General features: G+C 42.6%; 1 protein-coding gene across 5 annotated transcripts in view; it reads left to right on the top strand.

The window, feature by feature from the left end:
• The first annotated feature begins 1084 nt into the window (after positions 1-1084).
• LOC106586183 (RNA-binding motif, single-stranded-interacting protein 1) overlaps positions 1085-24221 on the top strand; it is a 43129-nt gene continuing 19992 nt past the window's right edge. For 2 of the 5 annotated variants that reach the window (XM_014173152.2, XM_014173149.2), the window contains exons 1-2: positions 2093-2443; positions 14863-15041. In XM_014173152.2, coding sequence (XP_014028627.1) covers positions 2372-2443; positions 14863-15041 — 251 coding nt within the window. In that variant the 5' untranslated portion in view covers positions 2093-2371. Of the gene's footprint in view, positions 1216-2092; positions 2444-14862; positions 15042-24221 lie in introns of those variants that run through there. The other 3 variants (XM_014173153.2, XM_014173150.2, XM_045707377.1) reach the window with 2 other exon arrangements.

The following is a 24221-nucleotide window of genomic DNA, read 5'->3' as shown; positions in this document are numbered from 1 at the left end:
TCTAAAGAAGACCAGTTTTATTGCTTCTTTAATCAGAACATTTTACAGCTGTGCTAACATAATTGCAAAAGGGTGTTCTAATGATCAATTAGCCTTTTAAAATGAGAAACTTGGATTAGCTAACACAACGTGCCATTGGAACACAGGAGTGATGGTTGCTGATAATGGGTCTCTGTACGCCTATGTAGATATTCCATTAGAAATCAGCCGTTTCCAGCTACAATAGTCATTTAAAACATTAACGCTGTCTACACTGTATTTACGATCAATTTTATGTTATTTTAATTGACAAAAAAATGCTTTTCTTTCAAAAACAAGAACATTTCTAAGTGACCCCAAACCTTTGAACGGTAGTGTACGTAAAATGTATGCACGAATGACTGTGAATTGTTTTGGATAAAAGTATCTGCTAAATGGAATATATTATTAGATTACATTATTGCCAGCATTAATTCCTATTGAAAATTATGAATGAAGCTTCAGGTCAAAAAATGCATTCACAAGAAAGAGCAATTACAGTTGGCTATGTGTTTTATGTAACAACTTTAAGGCAATAGACATATGTACCTTTGACTCCTATATAAAAGGGATAGTTGCACTGTCTGTCGCTCTCCCCGCCCTGGTCCCCATTTCTCAGTGACCTCCACGGAGTGCTAATTCAGGTCTCTCTTTTCCCTTTAAGGGTGACATATATTGACACCTCATGGTGGCCCAAAGGACCTTCCTACATGCTCTGTCTACATGACTCTGCAGTGTCTTTTAGGAAACCATATGTTAAAACGTCTGTGTGTTTCAAAATGAACACACTGTATCACTTTGACAACCTCCAAAAAATCAACCAGGAAAAAAGAGGAAGGAAAGATTCAAATTGGAGCTTTTGTTAGATCGTGGTTTAAAGTGAGCACATGCTGAAACCAAAAGGAAACGTTTTATTGTGATTGGGTTTCTGTTTTTTGGGCTGATTTGGTTTTAGACCAATGTTGACGTTGCTCTGTTTGCAGTGGTCAAAAGACCAGGTGTTGCATAATCTCATTAGCAGTTGGTTCAACGCCCCCGACACAAAAGGGCGAACAAAACGAATAGACTTTGTTAAAGACAGGAAATGCAGTTTGGGAAAGGATGTAGAGGATGACAACAAGCCAGGTGAAAGAAAGAGCCTGGTAGAACAAGAAAGAGGTCAAAAAAGATGACCACAAAGGCAACGACCACCTTAAGGTCAGCATGCATTCACATTCTGACTACATCACCACTGTTGGTTTTCCAATCAGAGACTGAGAATGGCAGGTGAATTGGTTTTGATTTATAGCCTAGCGCAGCCTCTAAGTGTATGTTTTGCTATAATAAAAAGCTGGGTCACCCTATCACTCACAATTGGGATCTCTGCTGAAGAGGGGCTTGAATCCTTACTGTTACATGCAGTGTCTTTGCACAGTTACTTCTCATCGATAGCATCCATAGACTTTGTAACTATTACTGGATTAGAACAGTTTACATTTTCAATTGGTTGTATATCTTTTCAATTACATTTTTCCATGTGTATTTTCATCTCACTGTTTGCTCTTTTTTGTCTGCTTTCATCAGTCTGATTAATACTTATTTCAACGAGTGTCCTATGGCCATAACCCTCAATGTACGTTTTCTTTCATTGTTGATTATCTTCATAAAAATTAAATCATTAGTGTTTAACGGACTAAGTTGTGGCCTGCGTTCATTCAATTTCTTAAATATTCATCAAATTGTAATAAGATACGAGTCCTGGATCGATCAAAAATATCGTACTGCTCCTTTAACTATCTGATGACCGAACTATGGAATGTATGGTATGCATTTCAGACTAGACGAAGTGTAGCAAAACAGGGAAACATTGTTTGTAACAATCTATCGTTTATAGACCTTTTATTTTATCATACCAGCTATTAACCAGCATGGCCTCTACATCTTATATAGGCTGTTTTGTTGTAGATTATCACCTTGGAATTTGCTGAAAAAGTTATTATATAGTGTTGTTTTCATGTTATCCAGTGAAGTCATCATCCCTATACCGGATGGAGTAATGGTTTTTCCCACCGTAGCAGGGTCGGTTCTGCGGAAGACTCAATGCAAATCAATGAACTCAGTCAAAAGATCGGGGTTGGGCAAACGAAGTTCATACTGATTCACGGATACATTGCCATCGCTGTATAGTACAGTAGTATATGTCAAATACAGTATACTATTTAGGCCTACAGTAGCCTATAGTCTATGCTTTAGTGTAGCAAAGATACGATTTGTTTTAAAAACACATCTCTGGTCAAATGTACAACTTCTCCTAAACAGCCATTGGATACAAATAGTTCAAAATAAATCTGTTTTGGGACTTTGGAAACCGGCGATGATTTTTGCGAATTCTGCGAACATTTTTGCGAATTCTGCGAACCCATTGAGGACTCCGTATCGTAAGCAGGTAAATAGCCTATTTGATTATACAATTGTAATCCTCCTCACCACCAAGCGGACGTTATCCAAATCGCCAAGCAGGAATGTTTTGTTGGTCAGCCTATGGTGACGAATATCTTAATCGCAGAGAGAATTGAAGAACAGAAAGTTTCGTTTTCATTTGTAAACAGACTTTTACTGGGCATTTTAAAACGTATTTCAACTCATGTAGTATTAGTGGGTTACTCTGAAACTGCTCTATTCTCGTTGATTTCTTTCAGTAAACTGGTAGGCTATTGCTTCTGTTGTTTTTATGGTCCTTATGTCAGTGTATGTAGACCTTTAAAAGTAGCTACTCATCAACCTTTTCTGTGACCTGGATTTTAACCAACAATTCATTTAGTTCATGGTTTCTATCATATAGTTTGTTATCAAATGCAATTCATTTGATATGTCGTGGTAGAGAAGTGAAGGCATCCTCAAGAGAGGCTCTCTGAAATTCCACATTACCTTTAAACTTTGGAGATTCAGGAGCTTGCCCTCGCTATTGTAATGGGAAATTCCATGATAACAGAGTGTTAATGAGACAGATTTTTTTTGACGTTGTGTGCCAAACAAAAACCAATAATTGCAATGTTAAACAAAGCATACAGCTGTATTTACAAGGACTATTTTTAACAATTTCCACTGTATATTTTACAAAAACACACTTAGTTGAAGAACAGTGCAGATGCAACGTTTGGTAACAGAATGACGGTTTATGCTGTTTCTGCAATCATTCTCTTACCAAACTTTGCACCCGCACTGTTCTTCAACTAAGTGTGTTTTTGTAAAATGTTCAGTGGAAATTGTTAAAAGTAGTCCTTGTAAATAGAGATATCTGGTTTGTTTAACTTTGCAATCAGTGAAGAATCGGAGTCTCATCGCCACTCTGTTACTGTGGAATTGCCCTCGTGTTCCAATGTAGAACTGGTTCAGCAGCACTGCCTCAAATGTTGATATTTGACCTATTTATATTACTGGAAGGATTCTATGTAAACCATCCTATATCACTTTTTCACATTTTTCAAACCTACAACAATGTAACAATCCACCCAGATAACATTGAGGTCATGAAGAAATGTATTGGAATGACCTTGATATAACTGAGTGATAATTTGGAAAATATGATGTGCCTCTGTAGCTTGCTGTTTCGCATGTTAAATGAATGCATAGTGGAATGTAATTCAATCATGCATCCGATTTTCCCAACTTAGAATGGATTAACATTCCTGACATAATGAAACGATTGACGGTGTTGGATGACTTCAGGATTATTCATATTCGGTATAATTCAAGTCTGCTGTCATAACAAGAGGCCAGTTTTAGTTCAGTGCTGGGATAGTGCTGTGAGGGCGCGGTCTGTGTTACTGGAAGCCCAGTGTATTTCCAGCTCGGATATGACGGCTCTGCTGGTCTGGAGCATGCTGATAAGAGGCTGGGTTCTCCTCATCACACTCCCTTAGACTCTGGAGCTCAATAGGCATGCAGATGTATGAAAACAAGCAGGCTTTCAGTCCTGTAGAAAAGAGAGTTTCTATCCTTTTAGCATGTGGGTTTAGCCGAGGGAACTGCGGGCATTTTCCTCAAAGATTGTCTTTGTTCATATATATCTTGAGCTGATGGCTCACTTCCTAGTTGGGGGCCTGATGATGAGATCAGACGATTATGTCGAGCTATAACATTCATTAAATCTTCTCTGTCTCTTCACTATTACGTGGAACAGACTGAAAGTTATGTATAGAAAGTTAAAACAAGCCATTGAATACGTTGGATTGCTGTGAAGGGCGACATGATAATGAAGTGCTTGTTGTTAAAATGTTCATAAAGCACAAATATCCAACAACACCATCTTTAACATTACGAGAATAATCGACATGGCTCTCAACCTATACCCAATGCTTTCTGTACCATGTGCACTTCATACCAGATGCATCTGTTGAAAAGGTGACTGTGATTGAAGGACCTTTACAGTTAACAGAAAACACGTGAAAGAATTGACTGTTTTTTGTAAAGTGACCTATCAGGACATGATACTCTTTGACAGATGGCCTGGAGATTACATGTGATCCTTCTTCTTGCATATTACCTGAATTCATGGTATTTGGGGCATGTTTAAAAAAAAAAAATCCATGCAATGATTCTCAATCAGGTTCTACTGTCAGTGTGACCTAGGAAGACACATGTCAGCTTTGACCTTTTATCTCCTTTTTCTCGTGTCTTTTAGGCTAGGACTATGTATTGAGTTATACGGCCAACTCAATAGGAGAATATCCAATGCCACCTTTGGGTCCAGACTTTCAATGTATTCTTTATTTAATGCCCTTGCATAGTAACATTGTTGTTAACAGAACGAGACATGATGCTGAATGATGACTCATACAACAGTAAGTGGTTGAATTTGTGATATCTGACCATGGATAGTGAAAGGTGGTTTAAAATGGAAACTCCTGTTCCCTATAGATCCCACCATGAGATTTATGCCCGAAACAGAAACATCCAGGGAATGCAAGATAAACATGGAATAGTGGGGTGTTGGGTTTCTTCCGCTGTATTTCATGGAATGGACTTCCCTGTTCAAAAAGTACAGTGCCAAAGACCAGGGTTATTTTTGGCAGATTGGAATAAGAAAGTTGCATTTATGTCAGTTGCAATCTTTTGTCTAGAGGTTAATAATAGCCCGTATGTCAGATATGATGCTTGATAGATCAATTGTATCTCAAAACCTCTAGCCGATATGTTATGACCTCAAGCATGCACGCCATGGTGATTAATGTCTTAACCTGTCCTCCCACCATATAGAGGGAAAATACATGGGATCCTTCAAACGCCAAGAGTCCCGTCAGAGTTAATCGAGGACAGCCCTCCGAGATAATTTTAGAGTCATAGCAGCACTCTTTGTGAAAAGGTAGTCATTTAATTTGAATAGTTTCACACCATATAAAGAGCTGTAAGTGTCAGAAAGGAAAACAATGAAGGAAATGAAATACTCATCATCGTCGTCTTGAAAACAGCGGGTCAAGTCGGTTTCCGTGGTGAAGGTATGTGAACCGGAAAGGAAGAAGATCTCTTGCTTGGAACGAGTCCATCTTGAGGATTGCGCAATTCTGTCACCACTTCATGCTTGGGATTCCATCAAATCAAATTGTATTTGTCACATGCACCGAATACAGGTGTCGACCTTACAGTGAAATGCTTACTTACAAGCCCTTAACCAACAATGTAGTTTTAAGAAAAATAAGTGTGAAGAAAGTATTTACTACAATAAACTGAAGTAAATAAATATATAGATATTTTTTAGGGCCTTCCTCTGACACCGTCTGGTATAGAGGTCCTGGATTGCAGGAAGCTTGGCCCCAGTGATGTACTGGGCCGTACGCACTACCCTCTGTAGTGCCTTGTGGTCGGAGGCCGAGCAGTTGCCATACCAGGCGGTGATGCAACCAGTCAGGATGGTGCAGCTGTAGAACGTTTTGAGAATCTGAGGACCCATGCAAAATCTTTTCAGTCTCCTGAGGGGGAATAGGTTTTGTTGTGCCCTCTTCACGACTGTCTTGGTGTGTTTGGACCATAATAGTTTGTTGGTGATGTGGACACCAAGGAAATTGAAGCTCTCAACCTGCTCCACTACAGCCCCATCGATGAGAATGGAGGTGTGCTCGGCCCTCCTTTTCTTGTAGTCCACAATCATCTCCTTTGTCTTGATCACGTTGAGGGAGAGCTTGTTGTCCTGGCACCACACTGCCAGGTCTCTGACCTCCTCCCTATAGGCTGTATCATCGTTGTCGGTGATCAGGCCTATCACTGTTGTGTCGCCTGCAAACTTAATGATGGTGTTGGAGTCATGCTTGGCCATGCAATCATGGGTGAACAGGGAGTACAGGAGGGGAACAAGCACGCACCCCTAAGGGGCCCCCGTGTTGAGGATCAGCATGGCAGATGTGTTGTTACCTACCCTTAGCACCTGGGGGTGGCCTGTCAGGAAATGCAGAGGGTTTAGTCCCAGGGTCCTTAGCTTAGTGATTAGCTTTGAGGCCACTATGGTGTTGAACGCTGAGCTGTAGTCAATGAATAGCATTCTCACATAGGTGTTCCTTTTGTCCAGGTGGGAAAGGGCAGTGTGGAGTCCAATAAAGATTGCTTCATCTGTGGATCTGTTGGGGTGGTATGCAAATGTGGGTGGGTCTAGGGTTTCTGGGATAATGGTGTTGATGTGAGCCATGACCAGCCTTTCAAAGCACTTCATGACTACAGATATGAGTGCTATGGGTCGGTAGTCATTTAGGCAGGTTACCTTGGTATTCTTGGGCACAGGGACTATGGTGGTCTGCTTGAAACATATTGGCATTACAGACTTGGTCAGGGACAGTTTGAAAATGTCAGTGAAGACACTTGCCAGTTGGTCAGCGTGTGCTCGGAGTACACGTCCTGGTAATCCATCTGGCCCTGCAACTTTGTGAATGTTGACCTGTTTAAAGATCCTACTCACTTCGGCTACGGAGAGCGTGATCACACAGTCGTCCGGAACAGCTCGTGCTCTCATGCATGCTTCAGTGTTAGTTGCCTCGAAGCACGCATAGAAGTAATTTATCATGTCTGGTAGGCTCGTGTCACTGGGCAGCTTACGGCTGTGCTTTCCTGTGTAGTCCGTAATAGTTTGCAAGCCCTGCCACATCTGCCGAGAGTCGGAGCTGGTGTAGTAGGATTCAATCTTAGTCCTGTATTGATGCTTTGCCTGTTTGATGGTTCGTTGGAGTGCATAGAGGGATTTCTTATAAGCGTCCAGGTTAGAGTCCCGTTCCTTGAAAGCGGCAGCTCTACCCTTTACCTCAGTGCGGATGTTGCCTGTAATCCATAGCTTCTGGTTGCGGTATGTACGTATACCTGATGTGGTATACTCTTCAATGCAATCAGAAGAATCCCGGAACATATTCCAGTCTGTGCTAGCAAAACAGTCCTGTAGCTTAGCATCTGTGTCATCTGACCACTTCCATATTGAGTGAGTCACTGGTACTTCTTGCTTTAGTTTTTGATTGTAAGCAGGAATCAGGATGGTAGAATTATGGTCAGATTTGCCAAATGGAGGGCGAGCTTTGTACGCATCTCTGTATGTGGAGTAAAGGTGGTCTATAGTTTTTTCCCTCTGGTTGCACATGTAACATGCTGGTAAAAATGAGGAAAAACAGATTTAAGTTTCCCTGCATTAAAGTCCCCGGCCACTAGGTCCCCGCCCATAACTCATTGAGTGCGGTTTTACAGCCAGCATCAGTTTGTGGTGGTAAATAGACAGCTATGATGAATATAGATAAACTCTCTTGGTAAATAGTGTGGTCCACAGCTTATCATGAGATACTCTACCTCAGGCGAGCAAAACCTCAAGACTTCCTTAATATTAGATTTCGTGCATCAACAAATAGACACAGATCTTGCCAATGCACGGAAAATCCAGCCAGCTGTATGTTATCCATGTTGTTGTTCAGCCACGACTTGGTGAAACATAAAATATTACAGTATTTAATGTCCCATTGGTAGCATAGTCTTCATCGGAACTCATCCAGTTTGTTATCCAGTGATTGCACATTGGCTAATACAGTGGTTCCTCCTTTAAAAGTTGTGAGCTTGCAACGCAGGACTTAGAGGTACCCAGCATCACAGCTTCATTGCTCCAGACCACCTCAAGGGGGAGTTAGAGCACTCATTATGCATTTGGGTCCCAAGGTTTTTATATGACCAATCATATGGAGTGGTTCCAATGACGAATTTTGACGCGAGCCACCCTTGCCCTGTGGCGTTCTTCAACAAAGATGGCTTACAAAACATTACGGTGGAACCAGATGTAAGTTGTTATAACGTAATAACGAGTCAAGCTAAAAATGTACAATTGAGAGGAATATGTTAGTTAATGTAGAGACAAACGTTTGTGCACATTTGTTTGTCATAAAGTTAATTTTACGACTAGCCAACATTAGCCAGCTAGCTAGTGTTAGGAGAATGAATTTGTAATTCGTTTAATGTTTTAGGGACTCCTGAGAAAACCAGCAAACCAGGCTGTCATCTTGTGAAACAGTGGATGTAAAGAATCTAGCTAGCTAAAGCATTTACTGCAAATTGAATGTACAATTGTGTAAGCTTGCCTTGCAATGTAGCTGAAGTAACATAGCTAGCTAACTATTTACTTGCTTATTGTGTAGTGGAGGATAAAAATAATTGTATGCCTATGGATGTGTAGCTAGCTACAGTATGTAGCAGATCTGTGTATGGACCCTAAAACGTTAGGTTCTGAACTAATATTCATTCCAATCTATGAACCTCAGCTATCATAGTTGTATCAACTTCAAGTCTGAATGGCATTAATGAAGCCTATGGGTAGAGTAGAGTATAATAACTTTATTGTGCCAAGGATGCAAGTCCTATATACACATGTACTGTAGTTATTACCACGCATGAGATTCCCAAATTGTAGCCTGTACATTGAATATATTCACTGATTTACTCGTCCTTGGCGGTTCAGGAATGGATCTCTGAGACATTCTTTTTCAGCCACATCATACTCCATTATTTGAATGATGCTGTGTCTGCATGTATCTATTACAATTATACACTTCAACAGTGTTTACTACCCCAGCTCCTGGGACATCAATGATTACACATTGTAACTATGCAATAGACTAGAAACATGATTGATTTGTAATTCATATATACAGAAAAAAACAATGCACATCTAACTCCCTTCATCTGATTTAATCTGAGGACACAGGATAGTATTTCAATGAGATACTTAATTTCAACCAGTGGAGAATGTGAAACGCTTTATTGAAAGAAGTTCATTATCCAGGTGTTTTAAATACATAAATGCATTATAATTATGATAATTGTAATATTATAAATACAAGTTCAATCTGTACTTCAATGCACATATGGTGTGCATTATAAAACGAGGAAGAAAGATGAGGTGGGGAGAGAGGTGTAGAAGACAGAAAGGGAAAGAGGTAAGAACAGCGGGAGACAACATATGATTCATGAATTACAGTGCTACCCTGATATTCTCTCAGTTCATAACAATTGCGGTGTCTCCTAACCAGCCTCGGGCCCCTAGTTGGCCTGAAGTTTATCTTAAGAGCGGGTGAGGTTGCGATGACGGGACTGGCTTCCTCTCTCACATCAAAACATACCTGCAGATGAGAGAGCATGATTAAGCCTTGTTTTTTTATTCTACCACGGTCAGTCATCTTAAATCAGGAGGTGAAATGCAAAACTGACCTTGGATCATTAACTCTGGGACTACTAAATCTCTGTCTATATTTCAATGTAAAGCATCTCTTTAATAATACTTCCTGTTGACCCGACCAAGTGACCTCTCACTTATGATCATACTGTGCACTCTGTGTCAGCCTGTTCAGATGCGAGAGGGGTTCACCAAAACAGCTGATATAACCTAGAGGATTTAGGGGGGAGGGGGATGAAGTGAAGAAGAGAGACTGTTATTGTGTGTGTGTGGTCTCACCTGGTGTCCACACTAAGTGGCTACAGAGTACTTTATGCTGAAAAACAGACACATGAGGACAAACAATAGAAGATAATGTCAATATAAGATACTGTATGTGACGCAGACACCTATCGGAGTGTACCTGAAACGTTTAAATATAGAAGGCTATGTGTCTCACCACTTGATTATTGCAAGGCTAACCCACAGGGAAATCATGACTTGGCAGCAACAGATAGTCTAGTGAAAATGCCTGTGTTTATGTGGTGTAAATCTGAAAATTAGCAGCTGACATCTTAAGGGTTTTTTAATTAATCTGAGACAGGTTCCATGTACAACAAGACAGGCAGAGATGGAGAAAAATAACACAGAACAGTTTAATTAGCTCTGGTTATAGACACTTTTGCCAGCAATAAAGCTTCCACGGCCTGTTCCTCGGACAGTGAACATCTGGCAATATCTACATTTTCGACCCCTAGGTCAGCTCGCTCTCTGAAAGTAAAGAAAACAGCTTATTTTTTATAGATATGAAAACAATAACTGAGAAATGACCGTTCAATCTAAAGCAGCAGATGTCGTTTTTAGGATACGTCAATACAGCCCAGTGCTGCTTACCTGAGATGCCATCTTCAGAGGTGTCCGCTTTGACTTCCTTTGTGTCGGGAAAAAAAAGTTGCTTTCAGAACAATTATTTTTGATTGAAAATAAATCAAATGTACCTCCATAGCATATAACAATTTGCCTGTGAATAACCACACATTTATACAAACATGCTACTGTATGCAGAATTCTTGACGCACAACCAAAGCTGCTGCCATATCCTGCCAGCACGCCCACAAGCGAGCCACTCAGAAGCAGAATGATGACCCGTGGAAGAGGGAAAGGAATGAGATTTGTTGCAAGTTGGCGAGGAGGACTAATAGCTGAACAATAGACTATTCAACCTTTACTAAAGAATAGTCTAATAGCCGAGCTAGGTGTGAAAAAAAACTCCTATCACAGACCAGATTTGCCCTAACGACCAAGGGGTAGCTTGCTACTCAATTCAATGAAGTAATGACTTTTCAAATAGGTAACCTTACACGTTATGTTGGCTGATAATTTGTTTGCTACGCTGTCCTTACGAACCACATAGCATATCATTACAGCAGTATGTACTGGTATGTTAGCTAGCTACCTAACGTTAGTAGTTATACATCAAACCTGCCAGTATATTAACTATAGGCTATCTAACTACCCAACGTTTATTGACTTGAGTGTTCTCGTCATTCTTAGCTTAGCTAAATGGTATAGTCGTTGTGCTTTCTCAATGGACATTCGGGTGCTTTCAGAAATTTGCTCTGGCTATCTATAGGCTGGACAATAGAACGAGTCAAATTTCACCCAAGGCAGAAAAACGGCTTAAGAACGTTGGCTAAACTGGAACACTAGTGCGAGCCCATAGCAAATTCATGGAATCGAACGTTCGCGGAGCCTGTTTTGACTGGAGTGATGCTTAAAATTCCATTAAAAATGTATCTCTTTTTATTTTACCGCTACAATCTGTTCGTCGGACAAAACTGGAAAAAAACTACTTGTGGAGGAAGTAAACATCTGCACCTCGATGGTGTCAACTGTGCATATGTCTGCGTAATGAAAAAGTAGGGAAAAAATAAAAACGTCGGGCTATTTCAGGTCTAGCGATCGATGACAAACGAGCTCGCTGCCCAGAGGAGCGAGGAGGAGATTCTCCTGATTTACTATGGTACCCGTGTAACAGTTTTACTTCCTTCTCTCTCCTCGGCCCCTACCTGGGCTTGAACAAGGGACCCTCTGCACACATAGACACCAGCCACCCTCGAAGCATCGTTACCCATCACTCCACAAAAGCCGCGGCCCTTGCAGAGCAAGGGCAACAACTACTTCAAGGTCTCAGAGCGAGTGACGTCACCAATTGAAACGCTATTAGCGCGCACCCCGCTAACTAGCTAGCCATTTCACACTGGATACACCCGACTTGAAAAAAATCAAAATATACACATTGCAAGATATTTGCCGAAATAGACAGACATGCCTATATTTCCCCCATAGGAAACAATGGGAAGACTGCAGAGTTCCAATATTATTTTTGTTGTTTACATTTTAACTATAAAACAATGTGAGCAGGTCTCATTACCAACAATAGCGAAGCAGGCATTGTGATATTGAACAATAAGCTGGGAATAGAACGTTTGGAAGGTGAGTTGGTGCCACGGTGCTCAATAGAACTAATAGGAGCTGGCAGGGTGAAAAATGCACAAAAATAAGGCCTGTTTTTTCGCGATTACTTCAAAACGACTGCAAGCAGCTGGGAAATATTATGAAACTGGGCTCCACGGCGGATGTAATGAACTAGTTTTTATCAGAAAAGAACGTTGTTAAAATGTTTGTGTCCAGCCTACTATCTACACGGATTTCAGAGCACTCTCGTCTGAGTGTACCAGAGCGCAGAATAATTACTTTACGAGCGCTCAACACGCGTTGAATATGGCCGGTGTCAGTAAACATTGGAAAAAAATAGTAATTAAATTGTTTCCAGCAGCACATTTTAAAGTCACCAACACTCTGGTTAACACGAAAACTGCCTTACCAGCTCTGCTAGGGTGAGTAAAATGGTCAGAGTGGTCTCATTTGTGTCTGGAAGTAGCTAGCAAGCTAGCCAACGTTAGCTTGGGTACTTGACTGCCGTTGTAAGGCCAGAACTCTCAAATCAACCCTACTCCTCGGCCCGAACGTCCAGTGTGCGCTCCGAGAGCGAAACGGTCTGAATTTACAAACGGACAATTTTTTTCTGAATGGAAACACCATAATATTAATCAAATTAATGAAGCCAAATTTCTTAAAATCAATCCCATATACTACGTTATTACAAAAAAGGTTCTAAATTCTCTGGTAATGCCAATACGGAATACTATCAATTGCTTCTCAAAGATGCCCTCTGGTGGTCAAACTAGTAATAACTTGCAGTAACAGAAGAAATGGCTGAGAATTAAATGACGTGCCACAGAATGCTGCAGCAGCACGCAGGGTGTGCCGCAGTATGACGCAACTTTTAAAGGAGGAACCACTGTAGGACTGATGATAGAGGCGGATTACCCACTCGCCGTCGGATCCTTACAAGGCACCCCGACCTACGTCCCCGATATCGCTCTCTTCTTCATGCGAATTAAGTAAATCCTTTGCGTCCGACTCGTAAAAGAAATATATATCTTCGTAAAGTACAAGGTGAGTAATCGCTGTCCTGATATCTAGACGCTCTTTTCGGTCATAAGAGATGGTGGCAGAAACATTATGTACAAAATAAGTTACAAATAACGCAGAAAAAACACACACAATAGCACAATTGGTTAGCTGCCGTTTTACGGGCTCCTATCTCCTCCGGCGCTATTGTTTCATCTCAGCTTCCTCTCTTGTGATTCCTAAGAGGGGGAAGGGTGATAATCAGTGTCAGACACAGAACAGACACACAGATCAGTTTTAGAAGAGGGCCAGCTTTTAAGATCATAACATATGTGGCCCTACTAACAGGAAGCATGCTACAGATGTAGGATGTTAATTTCATCATCCTGTTGCAGGAGAATGTTCCTGCAATGCATTTGATGTTTAAAAAGTCTTCTGAAGTTTGTAATTTACACTTTGAAATATCAGACTTGGTTTTCCCTTACGAAAAATGTATCAACCCCTATAAAAATGTCCATAATTATAATCCACATAACATTTTTTTTTTGTTAATCCACATAGCAAACTGGCTCAAATTAAGATCTTACATCTGTGTAATAGCCTATTGCTCAATCACACAAGGGATCTTTTCTGAGATGTGGAAAACAAGCTATTCTTGACACGGCCCATCTGATTTATAGATGCTGATTGAATTAGAGCAAGCATCTTGGATATATATCTGAAATTCAATACTGGAAGAACTGGTCGACACATTGTTCGTGTACATAACAGAAATTCTCATCTCTTTCCATTTGATTCGAGAGGGTACATCGTTGGCATCCGGCAAGTTACAGAAAATGGGTGGCATGTCATTGTTTCAATCACGCTGATCCTCAGAGTTCAGAAATAGCAGTACTGGTCTTGAGGTTGAGTCACATTCTGCGCCATACCTTAAGTCTGCATGTTAGTGTAGGGGAGCATTGGAATGGGAAGAAAGCCATGCTGGGGGTGTGGTTGTTAAGATGTCTAGTTTGGAGTCAGTCAGTCACCAGGAGGCGATGGCCTCGGAAGGGCTCACTCTTTCACGGACAACCATCCTGTCTCACACTAGTGTCAGAGCAGATTTGCAGGCCTCTCTGGACCCAGTTTGTGCTGACTTCTCTCTATGTATCATTGCTCTGTGAAATATGAATCCTCACACTGGGCACCCACTCAATAGTCTCAAATGATGGAGTATCGGGACAGTTCATTTTTTAGTATGCACCAATATGGAAGATTTAGCTGGGCCACACAACGATATGCTTGTGGTGAAGACAGATGGTTTTCTGGTCCAGCGCACTAAAATACTGTTATTGGTTACAGTGGGAGTGAGTAATAAGAATCTCTCTGTGTAGCTCGTGGTGGAGACAAGATTCATGGACAAAGCTGAGGGTTGGAATAAGATCCACGCACACTTTGTTAACCCACTAATGAAATGCAGACTTTCATTGTTTCATGATTACTCTCTGGCTGGCAATCACTAGCTCTGCAAGACATCAATACAAATTTAACAGATATATTTATTTGAGCAATTAAATGGCCCTGCATCCATGCGGCAAGCCAATGTAGTCTGCTTCGTTTTGAGAAGTATATTTCTCTCTCTCATTTTCTCCCTCTTGTTTAGATAAAGGGAACACCAGTATTGCACTTCACACCGACATGTTGTTTTGTCTTGGACTGACACCATTCTGTGTGTTTCCCTTTGGCAGCCACCTGTTGCCTCCTCCTCCCAGCCCATGGCTCCGCCCAGCCCCAGCACCAACAGCAGCACCAACAACAGCAGTAGCTCCAGCACTGCAGGTTGGGAGCAACTCAGTAAAACCAACCTGTACATCCGAGGCCTTGCCCCAGCCACCACCGACCATGATCTGGTCAAGCTTTGCCAGCCGTGAGTACACTTCCTTCACCTTTTGATTACAGCTATTGACTGGTTATTGACTTGTTGGCTGTGGTCACCAACACCATGACTGTGGTAGAGAGATTCAAAGCAGCAGTTACTTATTTGACTTGAGTTGGAAATAATAACAGCCTGTTCAAACCAAATCAAATCAAATTTTATTTGTCACATGCGCCGAATACAACAGGTGAAATGCTTACTTACAAGCCCATAACCAACAATGCAGTTTTACAAAAAATACATGTTAAGTAAAAAATAGATAATAAGAAATAAAAGTAACAAATAATTAAAGAGCAGCAGCAAAATAACAACAGTGAGGCAACACAAAGGGGTACCGGTACAGAGTCAATGCACAGGGGCATTTTTTAGGGTCTTCTTCTGACACCGCTTTGTATAGAGGGGAATGGGGGATACCTAGTCAGTTGTACAACTGAATGCCTTCAACTGAAATGTGTCTTTTGCATTTAACCCAACCCCTCTGAATCAGAGAGGTGCACGGGGCTGTCTTAATCAACATCCACGGCGCCCATGGAACAGTGGGTTAACTGCCTTGCTCAGAACGACAGATTTTTACCTTGTCAGCTTGGGGATTCGATCCAGCAACCTTTCGGTTACTGGCCCAATGCTCTAACCTCTAGGCTACCTCCCAAGGTCCTAGATGGCAGGAAGCTTGGCCCCAGTGATGTACTGGGCTGTACCCACTACCCTCTTTAGTGATGCAACCAGTCAGGATGCTCTCGATGGTGCAGCTGTAGAACATTTTGAGGATCTGAGGACCCATGCCAAATCTTTTCAGTCTCCTGAGGGGGAATATGTTTTGTTGTGCCCTCTTCACGACTGTCTTGGTGTGCTTGGACCATGATAGTTTGTTGGTGATGTGGACACCAAGGAACTTGAAGCTCTCAACCTGCTCCACTACAGCCCTGTCGATGATCTCCTTTGTCTTGATCATGTTGAGGGAGAGGTTGTTGTCCTTACACCACACTGCCAGGTCTATGACCTCCTCCCTATAGGCTGTCTCATCATTGTTGGTGATCAGGCCTACCACAGTTGGGACTGAGCACGCACCCCTGAGGGGCCCCCGTTTTGAGGATCTGCGTGGCGGATGTGTTGTTACCTACCCTCACCACCTGGGGGCGGTACGTCAGGAAGTCCAGGATCCAGTTGCAGAGGGAGGTGTTTAGTCCCAGGGTCCTTAGCTTAGTGATTAGCTTTGAGGGCACTATGGTGTTGAACGCAGAGCTGTAGTCAATGAATAGCATTCTCACATAGGTGTTCCTTTTGTCCAGGTGGGAAAGGGCAGTGTGGAGTGCAATAGAGATTGCATCATCTGTGGATCTGTTGGGGCGGTATGCAAATTGGAGTGGGTCTAAGGTATCTGGGATAATGGTGTTGATGTGAGCCATGACCAGCCTTTCAAAGCACTTCATGGCTACAGACGTGAGTGCTACGGGTCGGTAGTCATTTAGGCAGGTTACCTTGGTATTCTTGGGCACAGGGACTATGGTGGTCTGCTTGAAACATGTTGCCATTACAGAAGGTTTGTTTGAGGGCATAGCAGGATTTCATATAAGTTTCTGGGTTAGAGTCCCACTCCTTGAAACGACAGCTCTACCCTTTAGTTCAGTGAGGATGTCACCTGTAATCCATGGCTTCTGGTTGGGGTATGTACGTACAGTCATTGTGGGGACGACGTCATCGATGCACTTATTGATGAAGCCAGTGACCGATGTCGTGTACTCCTCAATGTAATTCCGAAGTCATCATGATATGTCATTATTTGTCAGACCTCTGCAAGCATAATTTCTTTGAATCTAACTCATACAAAGAAAGGAACACTGAGTGTACAAAACATTTCCATGACATGGACTGACCAGGTGAATCCAGGTGAAAGCGATCCCTTATTGATGTCACTTGTTAAATCCACTCTAATCAGTGTAGATGAAGGAGAGAAGACAGGTTAAAATAAGTATTTTATTAAGCTTTGAGACAATTGAGACATAGATTGTGAATATGTGCCTTTCAGAGGGTGAATGGGCAAGACAAAAGATGTAAGTGCCTTTCAACGGGGTATGGTAGTAGGTGCCAGGTGCACCGGTGTGAGTGTGTCAAGAACTGCAATGCTTCTGGGTTTTTCACACTCAACAGTTTCCCGTGGGTATCAAGAATGGTCACCACCCAAAGGACATCCAGCCAACTTGACACAACTGTTGGAAGCATTGAAGTCAACATGTGCCAGCATCCCCGTGGAACGCTTTCGACACCTCGTAGAGTCCATGTCCCGATGAGGCTGTTCTGCAGGCAAAGGGGGGTGCAACTTAATATTAGGAAGGTGTTCCAAATGTTTTGTACACTCAGTGTATTTTCAGTGAAAATCAAAATACTTTAACATTATGTTTGGTGTTGCATGGTCTCCTTGTGATGTCACAAGGCTATATGAAGAACAAGACCTCAGTTACCAGTGGACCGTCTCCCTGTGCAGTTAATAGATAAATAGATACTAATAAGGTTAGATGACCCACTGTAGCTCAGTTGGTAGAGCATTGCACTTGCAACGCCAGGATAGGGGGTTTCGATTCCTGGGACCAGCAGAATGTAAAATGTATACACGCACGACTGTAAGTGGCTTTGGATAAAAGCGTCTGCTAAATGGTATATATTATTATTATTATTATTATTATATTACTGCGGTGTTTTAAGTAGAACCTAGCTGGGACAGGTCAGATCACTGGACCAGAGAGGGAGAGGGAGAGAGAGAGATAGCAGTGAGTGAAGGAGGGGGGATGGAGATATTTGAGTAGATGATGGCCAACACTGCAAGGGGAGAGCTGACAGGGGCATTACATCTGAATTTAAAATGAAAGATGATATTGGAAGACTACAAGGGCAAACCCAGAGAGCCTTAGCAGCTGACAGTATCTGAAGCGAGACAGTGGGGAGTTTATGTATGCAGAGGATAAAGGAGCCATCCCAGCCCGCTCTCATCCAGAGCCCCATTGTGTTATTGTGTACCTATCTATGGAAAAGACCACCGAGGTGACTTTGAAATCTTATTTTCATCTCCCAGACCCCCTGCTTTAGCTTCCCCCCCACCTCCACAATGTGATGTTGACTTTGCAGCACATTCAACCCCTCGATCTCCCAATCGGCTGGCATAGATCCTCTATCCCGTGTTTAGAAAGAGAGATACAGAGTGATAGCTGCTGTTTAGCGACCTACACCACACACAAGATTGTCTGGAACACACACATCTATGTTTACTTCTCCTAAAAAATTACTTAAAGGGGAATTTATTAATTGAAGAAAGCAAAGCGGTATTGAATGTTTGAGTCCTGCACGGGTTAGTTTTTTGGAGCTGCACCCGCCCTGTGCCGGCCACATTAATTCCGAGCACCACCCGATACCCGATATCAGGACAGATTTTTCTCCGCAACCCGACTCTCCCGCATATAATTATCCTGAGAGCTGACCTGTGACCCGCCAAATAACATACATTTATTTAATTGTTTTTATGACTCCAAAGTCGGCCCAACTAGGTTATTAGGCTATTCCCTTTCCCTGTATTAATTAATTTGCCTGCATGTTTTTTCAACATTTCGATAAAAGGAAACCATGCCATGAATTAAAAACGATATGTTCTTATTTTCACAATGCTAAGCGGCACATTGACAATTCAAATCGCTTAAAAAAAAAAAAAGGAGCCTTCGAATTAGCCTTCTTACCTAATGAAAGACTATAGCTGACATAACAAAACAAAACCTTTATGCTTAGATAATCAAATAGCTTAATAAAAACTCCAATAAACAGTTCCCAGATTCAAATAGGCTACAGGCTGCAAAAATAGCCTACATTTATTTAGTAGGCTAAAGGCTACTCAAATGTTTACCAGTCTCACAGGTTTAAACTTTATATGGCCTGCATATGGTCTAAATTAACTAAAGCCTGAATTTATGTAATAATGAACTCTGGTTAGGCTACGTTAGCCATTTTCGCGTAAGCTAGGCAAGCCAGGGAAAGTAAACTTGAGAACACTGTCGCGCGTGTGGGGAGGGAACATAATCTCTGAATTTGGACAAATTAGTAATGTTTTAGCACCACACAACAAGGTTAAAAAAATATATAAGATCTTGATTTAAAATGTTTCCGACCCGCAATATATTTGTTCTGAACCGGGAGCCGACCCGTGGGTTGAAAGAATGTTTTAAATTCCACCCGCCAGCTGATTTATTTTGTGGGTTACCTGCGGGGAACCATGGGTATCTGACCCGATGCAGGACTCTATTGTATGTACAGTGAAAGGCAGTTAGATTCACTCTGATAACGTCATGTACATAAGGGAGTCATATCCAGACCATCTCTAGCACTGTTGATGGTTTGTCATAGCGCAGCCGCTGGCTGTTGCCATTTTAAGATTTGGGATTAGAGCTCACTTTAGAGATTCCGGGTCAACGGTTCTTGCTCTTTTACCCTGTGTTGTAACTAGCTTAATCCTTCCCCTGACTGAAATGTTCTTAGCGTATAAACTCACCCTAATCAATGTTATATCAATGCTGATTTTCAGTGACTAGTAGCCTAAATACTGGCAACAGTTCAGCCACACTCTCCCAAAATAAACTCTTAAAACGTTATATGAAGAACGTTGTGTTCAACAACCAATCAGTGACCCCGCTTGAAATTGGAGTGCATATTAACATTGAGATCGCAGAGGCCAGTGTGGTTGGTATGACCATGAATGGACACGAACAGGAGTTGGCTAATGCACAAACAGACTGGACCACCAGTCTACTCAGTCAGTAGGTCAGGGGTAATGCACCTTAGCTAGTTGTTTAGACAATCTAAAGAGGTTGGAATAGATCCCTGTGTTTTTCCAACTGATCCCATCTGAGCTGATCCACCACCCGATCCCAAAATATCCCAAAATAAAATCCTGAAACCTCTACTTAAAACCTTGAGGCAATAGTTGAGGATTCAAAAAGCACAAGGTATAATCAGTTCTTGTTGATAGTAAAGTGATTCTTCATATCGCATAAAAAAAAAAAACACTTGCTACTCAGGAACACTTTACAGCCCTCAGTCAATACGAGGCTGTTCCCTTCGGCCATAACTCAATCCTGCTATTTTCAGAGCAGACAGAACAGTATCCCTCAGTGCTATCCGCAGGAATCAATAAGCATGCAGTGAATAGTAATCAGAGCCCTTTTAGCCACTGTAATGGGATAAAGGCAGGTGGAATGGGAGTACATTGTTCTCCTAGCTGCTGCTGCCACCACTTTCTCAGAGAAGACATTCTACCTGATTCAAACAGCTCACCCTCATCTGTCTTGACAGCACCAAGCAGCTCACCCTCATCTGTCTGACAGCACCAAGCAGCTCCATCACACTGTGATAGATGGTTAGTGAAAGCTAATGGAAAAGGGGGGAGTCTAATGGCTAAGGATTTCTTAAGAAGCGTATTTTCCTGGAAGATGTGTTTTAGCACACACACACAGAGAGACACCATTGGCCGTTGTCTATAGCCTTCCGCATGTTTCTGTTCAGCTGGTGCCTGGCCGAGCCGAACAAGTGTGCTCGCATACTCCCTCAAGTGGCAAAATGAGGAATCTTCTCTCTTTGAATGACTACAAACACTTCATTGAAGAATCCCATCGCTACTGTTGACCAATCACCGACGAATGGGCGTAGACTTCGGTTACCGACTTCGGCTTGCCTCGATAAAAAATGTCTTGTGCACGAACAGCCGGGAAAAAATTAACTAAAACGTCACAAAATGTTGCCATAATACATTGAATTTTGTAAAGTATTCAGGCCCCTTGACATTTTCCAAATTTTGTTACGTTACAGCCCTATTTTAAAATGGATTAAATAGTTTTTTCCCCTCATCAAATCAACCTACACACAATACCCCATAATGACAAAACAAAAACATGTTTTTATACATTTTTGCAAATGTATAAAAAAGAATCCCGGAAATATTTACATTTACGTCATTTAGCAGACGCTCTTATCCAGAGCGACTTACAAATTGGTGCATTCACCTTATGATATCCAGTGGAACAACCACTTTACAATAGTACATCTATATCTTTTTTGGGGGGGGTTAGAAGGATTACTTAATCCTATCCCAGGTATTCCTTAAAGAGGTGGGGTTTCCGGTGTCTCCGGAAGGTGGTGATTGACTCCACTGTCCTGGCGTCGTGAGGGAGCTTGTTCCACCATTGGGGTGCCAGAGCAGCGAACAGTTTTGACTGGGCTGAGCGGGAACTGTGCTTCCGCAGAGGCAGGGAGGCGAGCAGGCCAGAGGTGGATGAACGCAGTGCCCTTCTTTGGGTGTAGGGACTGATCAGAGCCTGAAGGTACGGAGGTGCCGTTCCCCTCACAGCTCCGTAGGCAAGCACCATGGTCTTGTAGCAGATGCGAGCTTCAACTGGAAGCCAGTGGAGTGTGCGGAGGAGCGGGGTGACGTGAGAGAACTTGGGAAGGTTGAACACCAGACGGGCTGCGGCGTTCTGGATGAGTTGTAGGGGTTTGGCATAGGCAGGGAGCCCCGCCAACAGCGAGTTGCAGTAATCCAGACGGGAGATGACAAGTGCCTGGATTAGGACCTGCGCCGCTTCCTGTGTGAGGCAGGGTCGTAGTCTGCGAATGTTGTAGAGCATGAACCTACAGGATCGGGTCACCGCCTTGATGTTAGCGGAGAACGACAAGGTGTTGTCCAGGGTCACGCCAAGGCTCTTAGCACTCTGGGAGGAGGACACAATGGAGTTGTCAACCATGATGGCGAGATCATGGAACGGGCAGTCCTTCCCCAGGAGGAAGAGCAGCTCCGTCTTGCCGAGGTTCAGCTTGAGGTGGTATATATGTAAATATCACATTTACATAAGTATTCAGACCTTTTACTCAGTACTTTGTTGAAGCACCTTTAGCAGCGATTACAGCCTTTGAGTCTTCTTGGGTATGACGCTACAAGCTTGGCACACCTGTATTTGGGGAGTTTCTTCCATTCTTCTTTGCAGATCCTCTCAAGATCTGTCAGGTTGGATGGGCTGTCAGGTTGGATGGGCAGCGTGTTTTCAGGTTTCCAGAGATGTTCAATTGGGTTCAAGTCCGGGCTCTGGCTGGGCCACTGAAGGACATTCAAAGACATGTCCCGAAGCCATTCCTGTGTTGTCTTGGCTGTGTACTTAGAGTCATTGTCTTGTTGGAAGGTGAACCTTCACGCCAGTCTGAGTTCCTAAGCGCTCTGGAGCAGGTTTTCATCTCTCTGTACATTGCTCTGTTCATCTTTCCTTTGATCCTGACTAGTCTCCCTGTCCCTGCCGCTAAAAAACATCCCCACGGCACCACCATGCTTCATCGTAGGGATGGTGCCAGGTTTCCTCCAGACGTGATCCTTGGCATTCAGGCCAAAGAGTTCAATCTTGGTTTCATCAGACTGAGAGTCCTTTAGGTGCCTTTTTGGCCAACTCCAAACTGGCTGTCATGTGCCTTTAACTGAGGAGTGGCTTCTGTCTGGCAACTCTACCATAAATGCCTGATTGGTGGAGTGCTGCAGAGATGGTTGTCCTTCGGGAAGGTTCTCCCGTCTCTACAGAGGAACTCTGGAGCTCTGTCAGAGTGACCCTCGTGTTCTTGGTCACCTCCCAGACCAAGGCACTTCTCCCCAATTGCTCAGTTTGGCCAGGCGGCCAGCTCTAGGAAGAGTCTTGGTGGATCATCATTCTTAAATGGAAGAAGTTTTGGAGGCCACTGTTCTTTGGGACCTTCAATACTGCAGAAATGTTTTGGTACCCTTCCCCATATCGGTACCTCGACACAATCCTGTCTCGGAGCTCTACGGACAATTCCTTCGACCTCATGGCTTGGTTTTTGCTCTGACATGCACTGTCAACTGCGGGACCTTTATATCGACAGGTGTGTGCCTTTCCAAATCATGTCCAATCAATAAAATTTACCACAGGTGGACTCCAATCAAGTTGTAGAAACATCTCAAGGATGATCAATGGAAACAGGATGCACCTGAGGTCAATTTCTAGTCTCATAGGGTCTGAATACTTATGTAAATAAGGTATTTCTGTTTTTTAATTGTAATACACTTGCAAAAATGTCTAAACCTGTTTTTGCTTCGTTATTATGGGGTATTGTGTCTAGGTTGATGAGGATATGTTTTTATTTAATTCATTTTAGAATAAGGCTGTAACATAACAACGTGGAAAAGGGGAAGGGGTCTGAATACTTTCCAAATTCACTGTATTTGCCCGAACTGTTTGGATGGGAAGCATGCGGACACCTTTACCCTGAACTACTGTACCGATGTCATATACATTCGATGCTAATCTACAGTTTTTTTGCAGAGTTAAACTGTGTCCTCTCAGTCATCCAACAATGGCCCAGATTAGGAAGCGGGTGTCGTAATCCTGTGCCTTTTTCAACCTCTTGCATTCAAGCTTTAGATTTTTTCGTCCCTTGATTGTGAGCTGCTCTAAAGGGAGGGGGCAGGGTTACCGTTGACACTGTGGTGATTCCTGTAATTGATTTATTTGGAGTCAATTAGTGGAAACCCCTTCATCCTCGAGGCTCTTTACCCAGTGGAACACAGAGTAAGGTCACGCCGGCCCACGGAGACTAGCACAGCACACACAGACATGTGCTGCTGCTCGCAAAGTCAGGCTCTGTAATTGGATTTCAAATATCATGGAGACTTATTTGTTTATATTAAGCCACTGCTGATCAGCGATCATTAATGGCAAAGGCACTATAGGTGACCTTTTCCACTGCGACAATCATAACACCATGACACACAACCAGATCTGTCACAATCGGTTTTATCTATGACTCACGGTCGGGATGGAGGCCTCATTTTCATAAAGCCACCACCTGCCCGCCTCCCAGCTCAGGTCAGAGCTCACACTTCCTCCTCCATCTAGAGAGCCAATCCCCTCATCAATCATTTGTCTGCCGCACTGATTACTACAAGGGAGGCTCATTTACTACTACGGCCTTACGTCTGTGCGTTGTTATTGGTCGCATTCATCATTGCACAGAGAGAAAGTCGCAATATATGTCGTTGTTGCGTTCTTTGTACTGATTTGCTATTCATTTTGAATAGAGTGAGCTAGCTTAGCGCTGAAAGGAAATGCAGTGCAGCCAGTGTTTCTAGGAGTCACCGCTGAG

This window comes from Salmo salar, chromosome ssa25 (genome assembly GCF_905237065.1).
Source record: "Salmo salar chromosome ssa25, Ssal_v3.1, whole genome shotgun sequence".
Lineage (NCBI taxonomy): Eukaryota > Metazoa > Chordata > Actinopteri > Salmoniformes > Salmonidae > Salmo > Salmo salar.
This window is presented reverse-complemented; position numbering and strand designations above follow the sequence as displayed.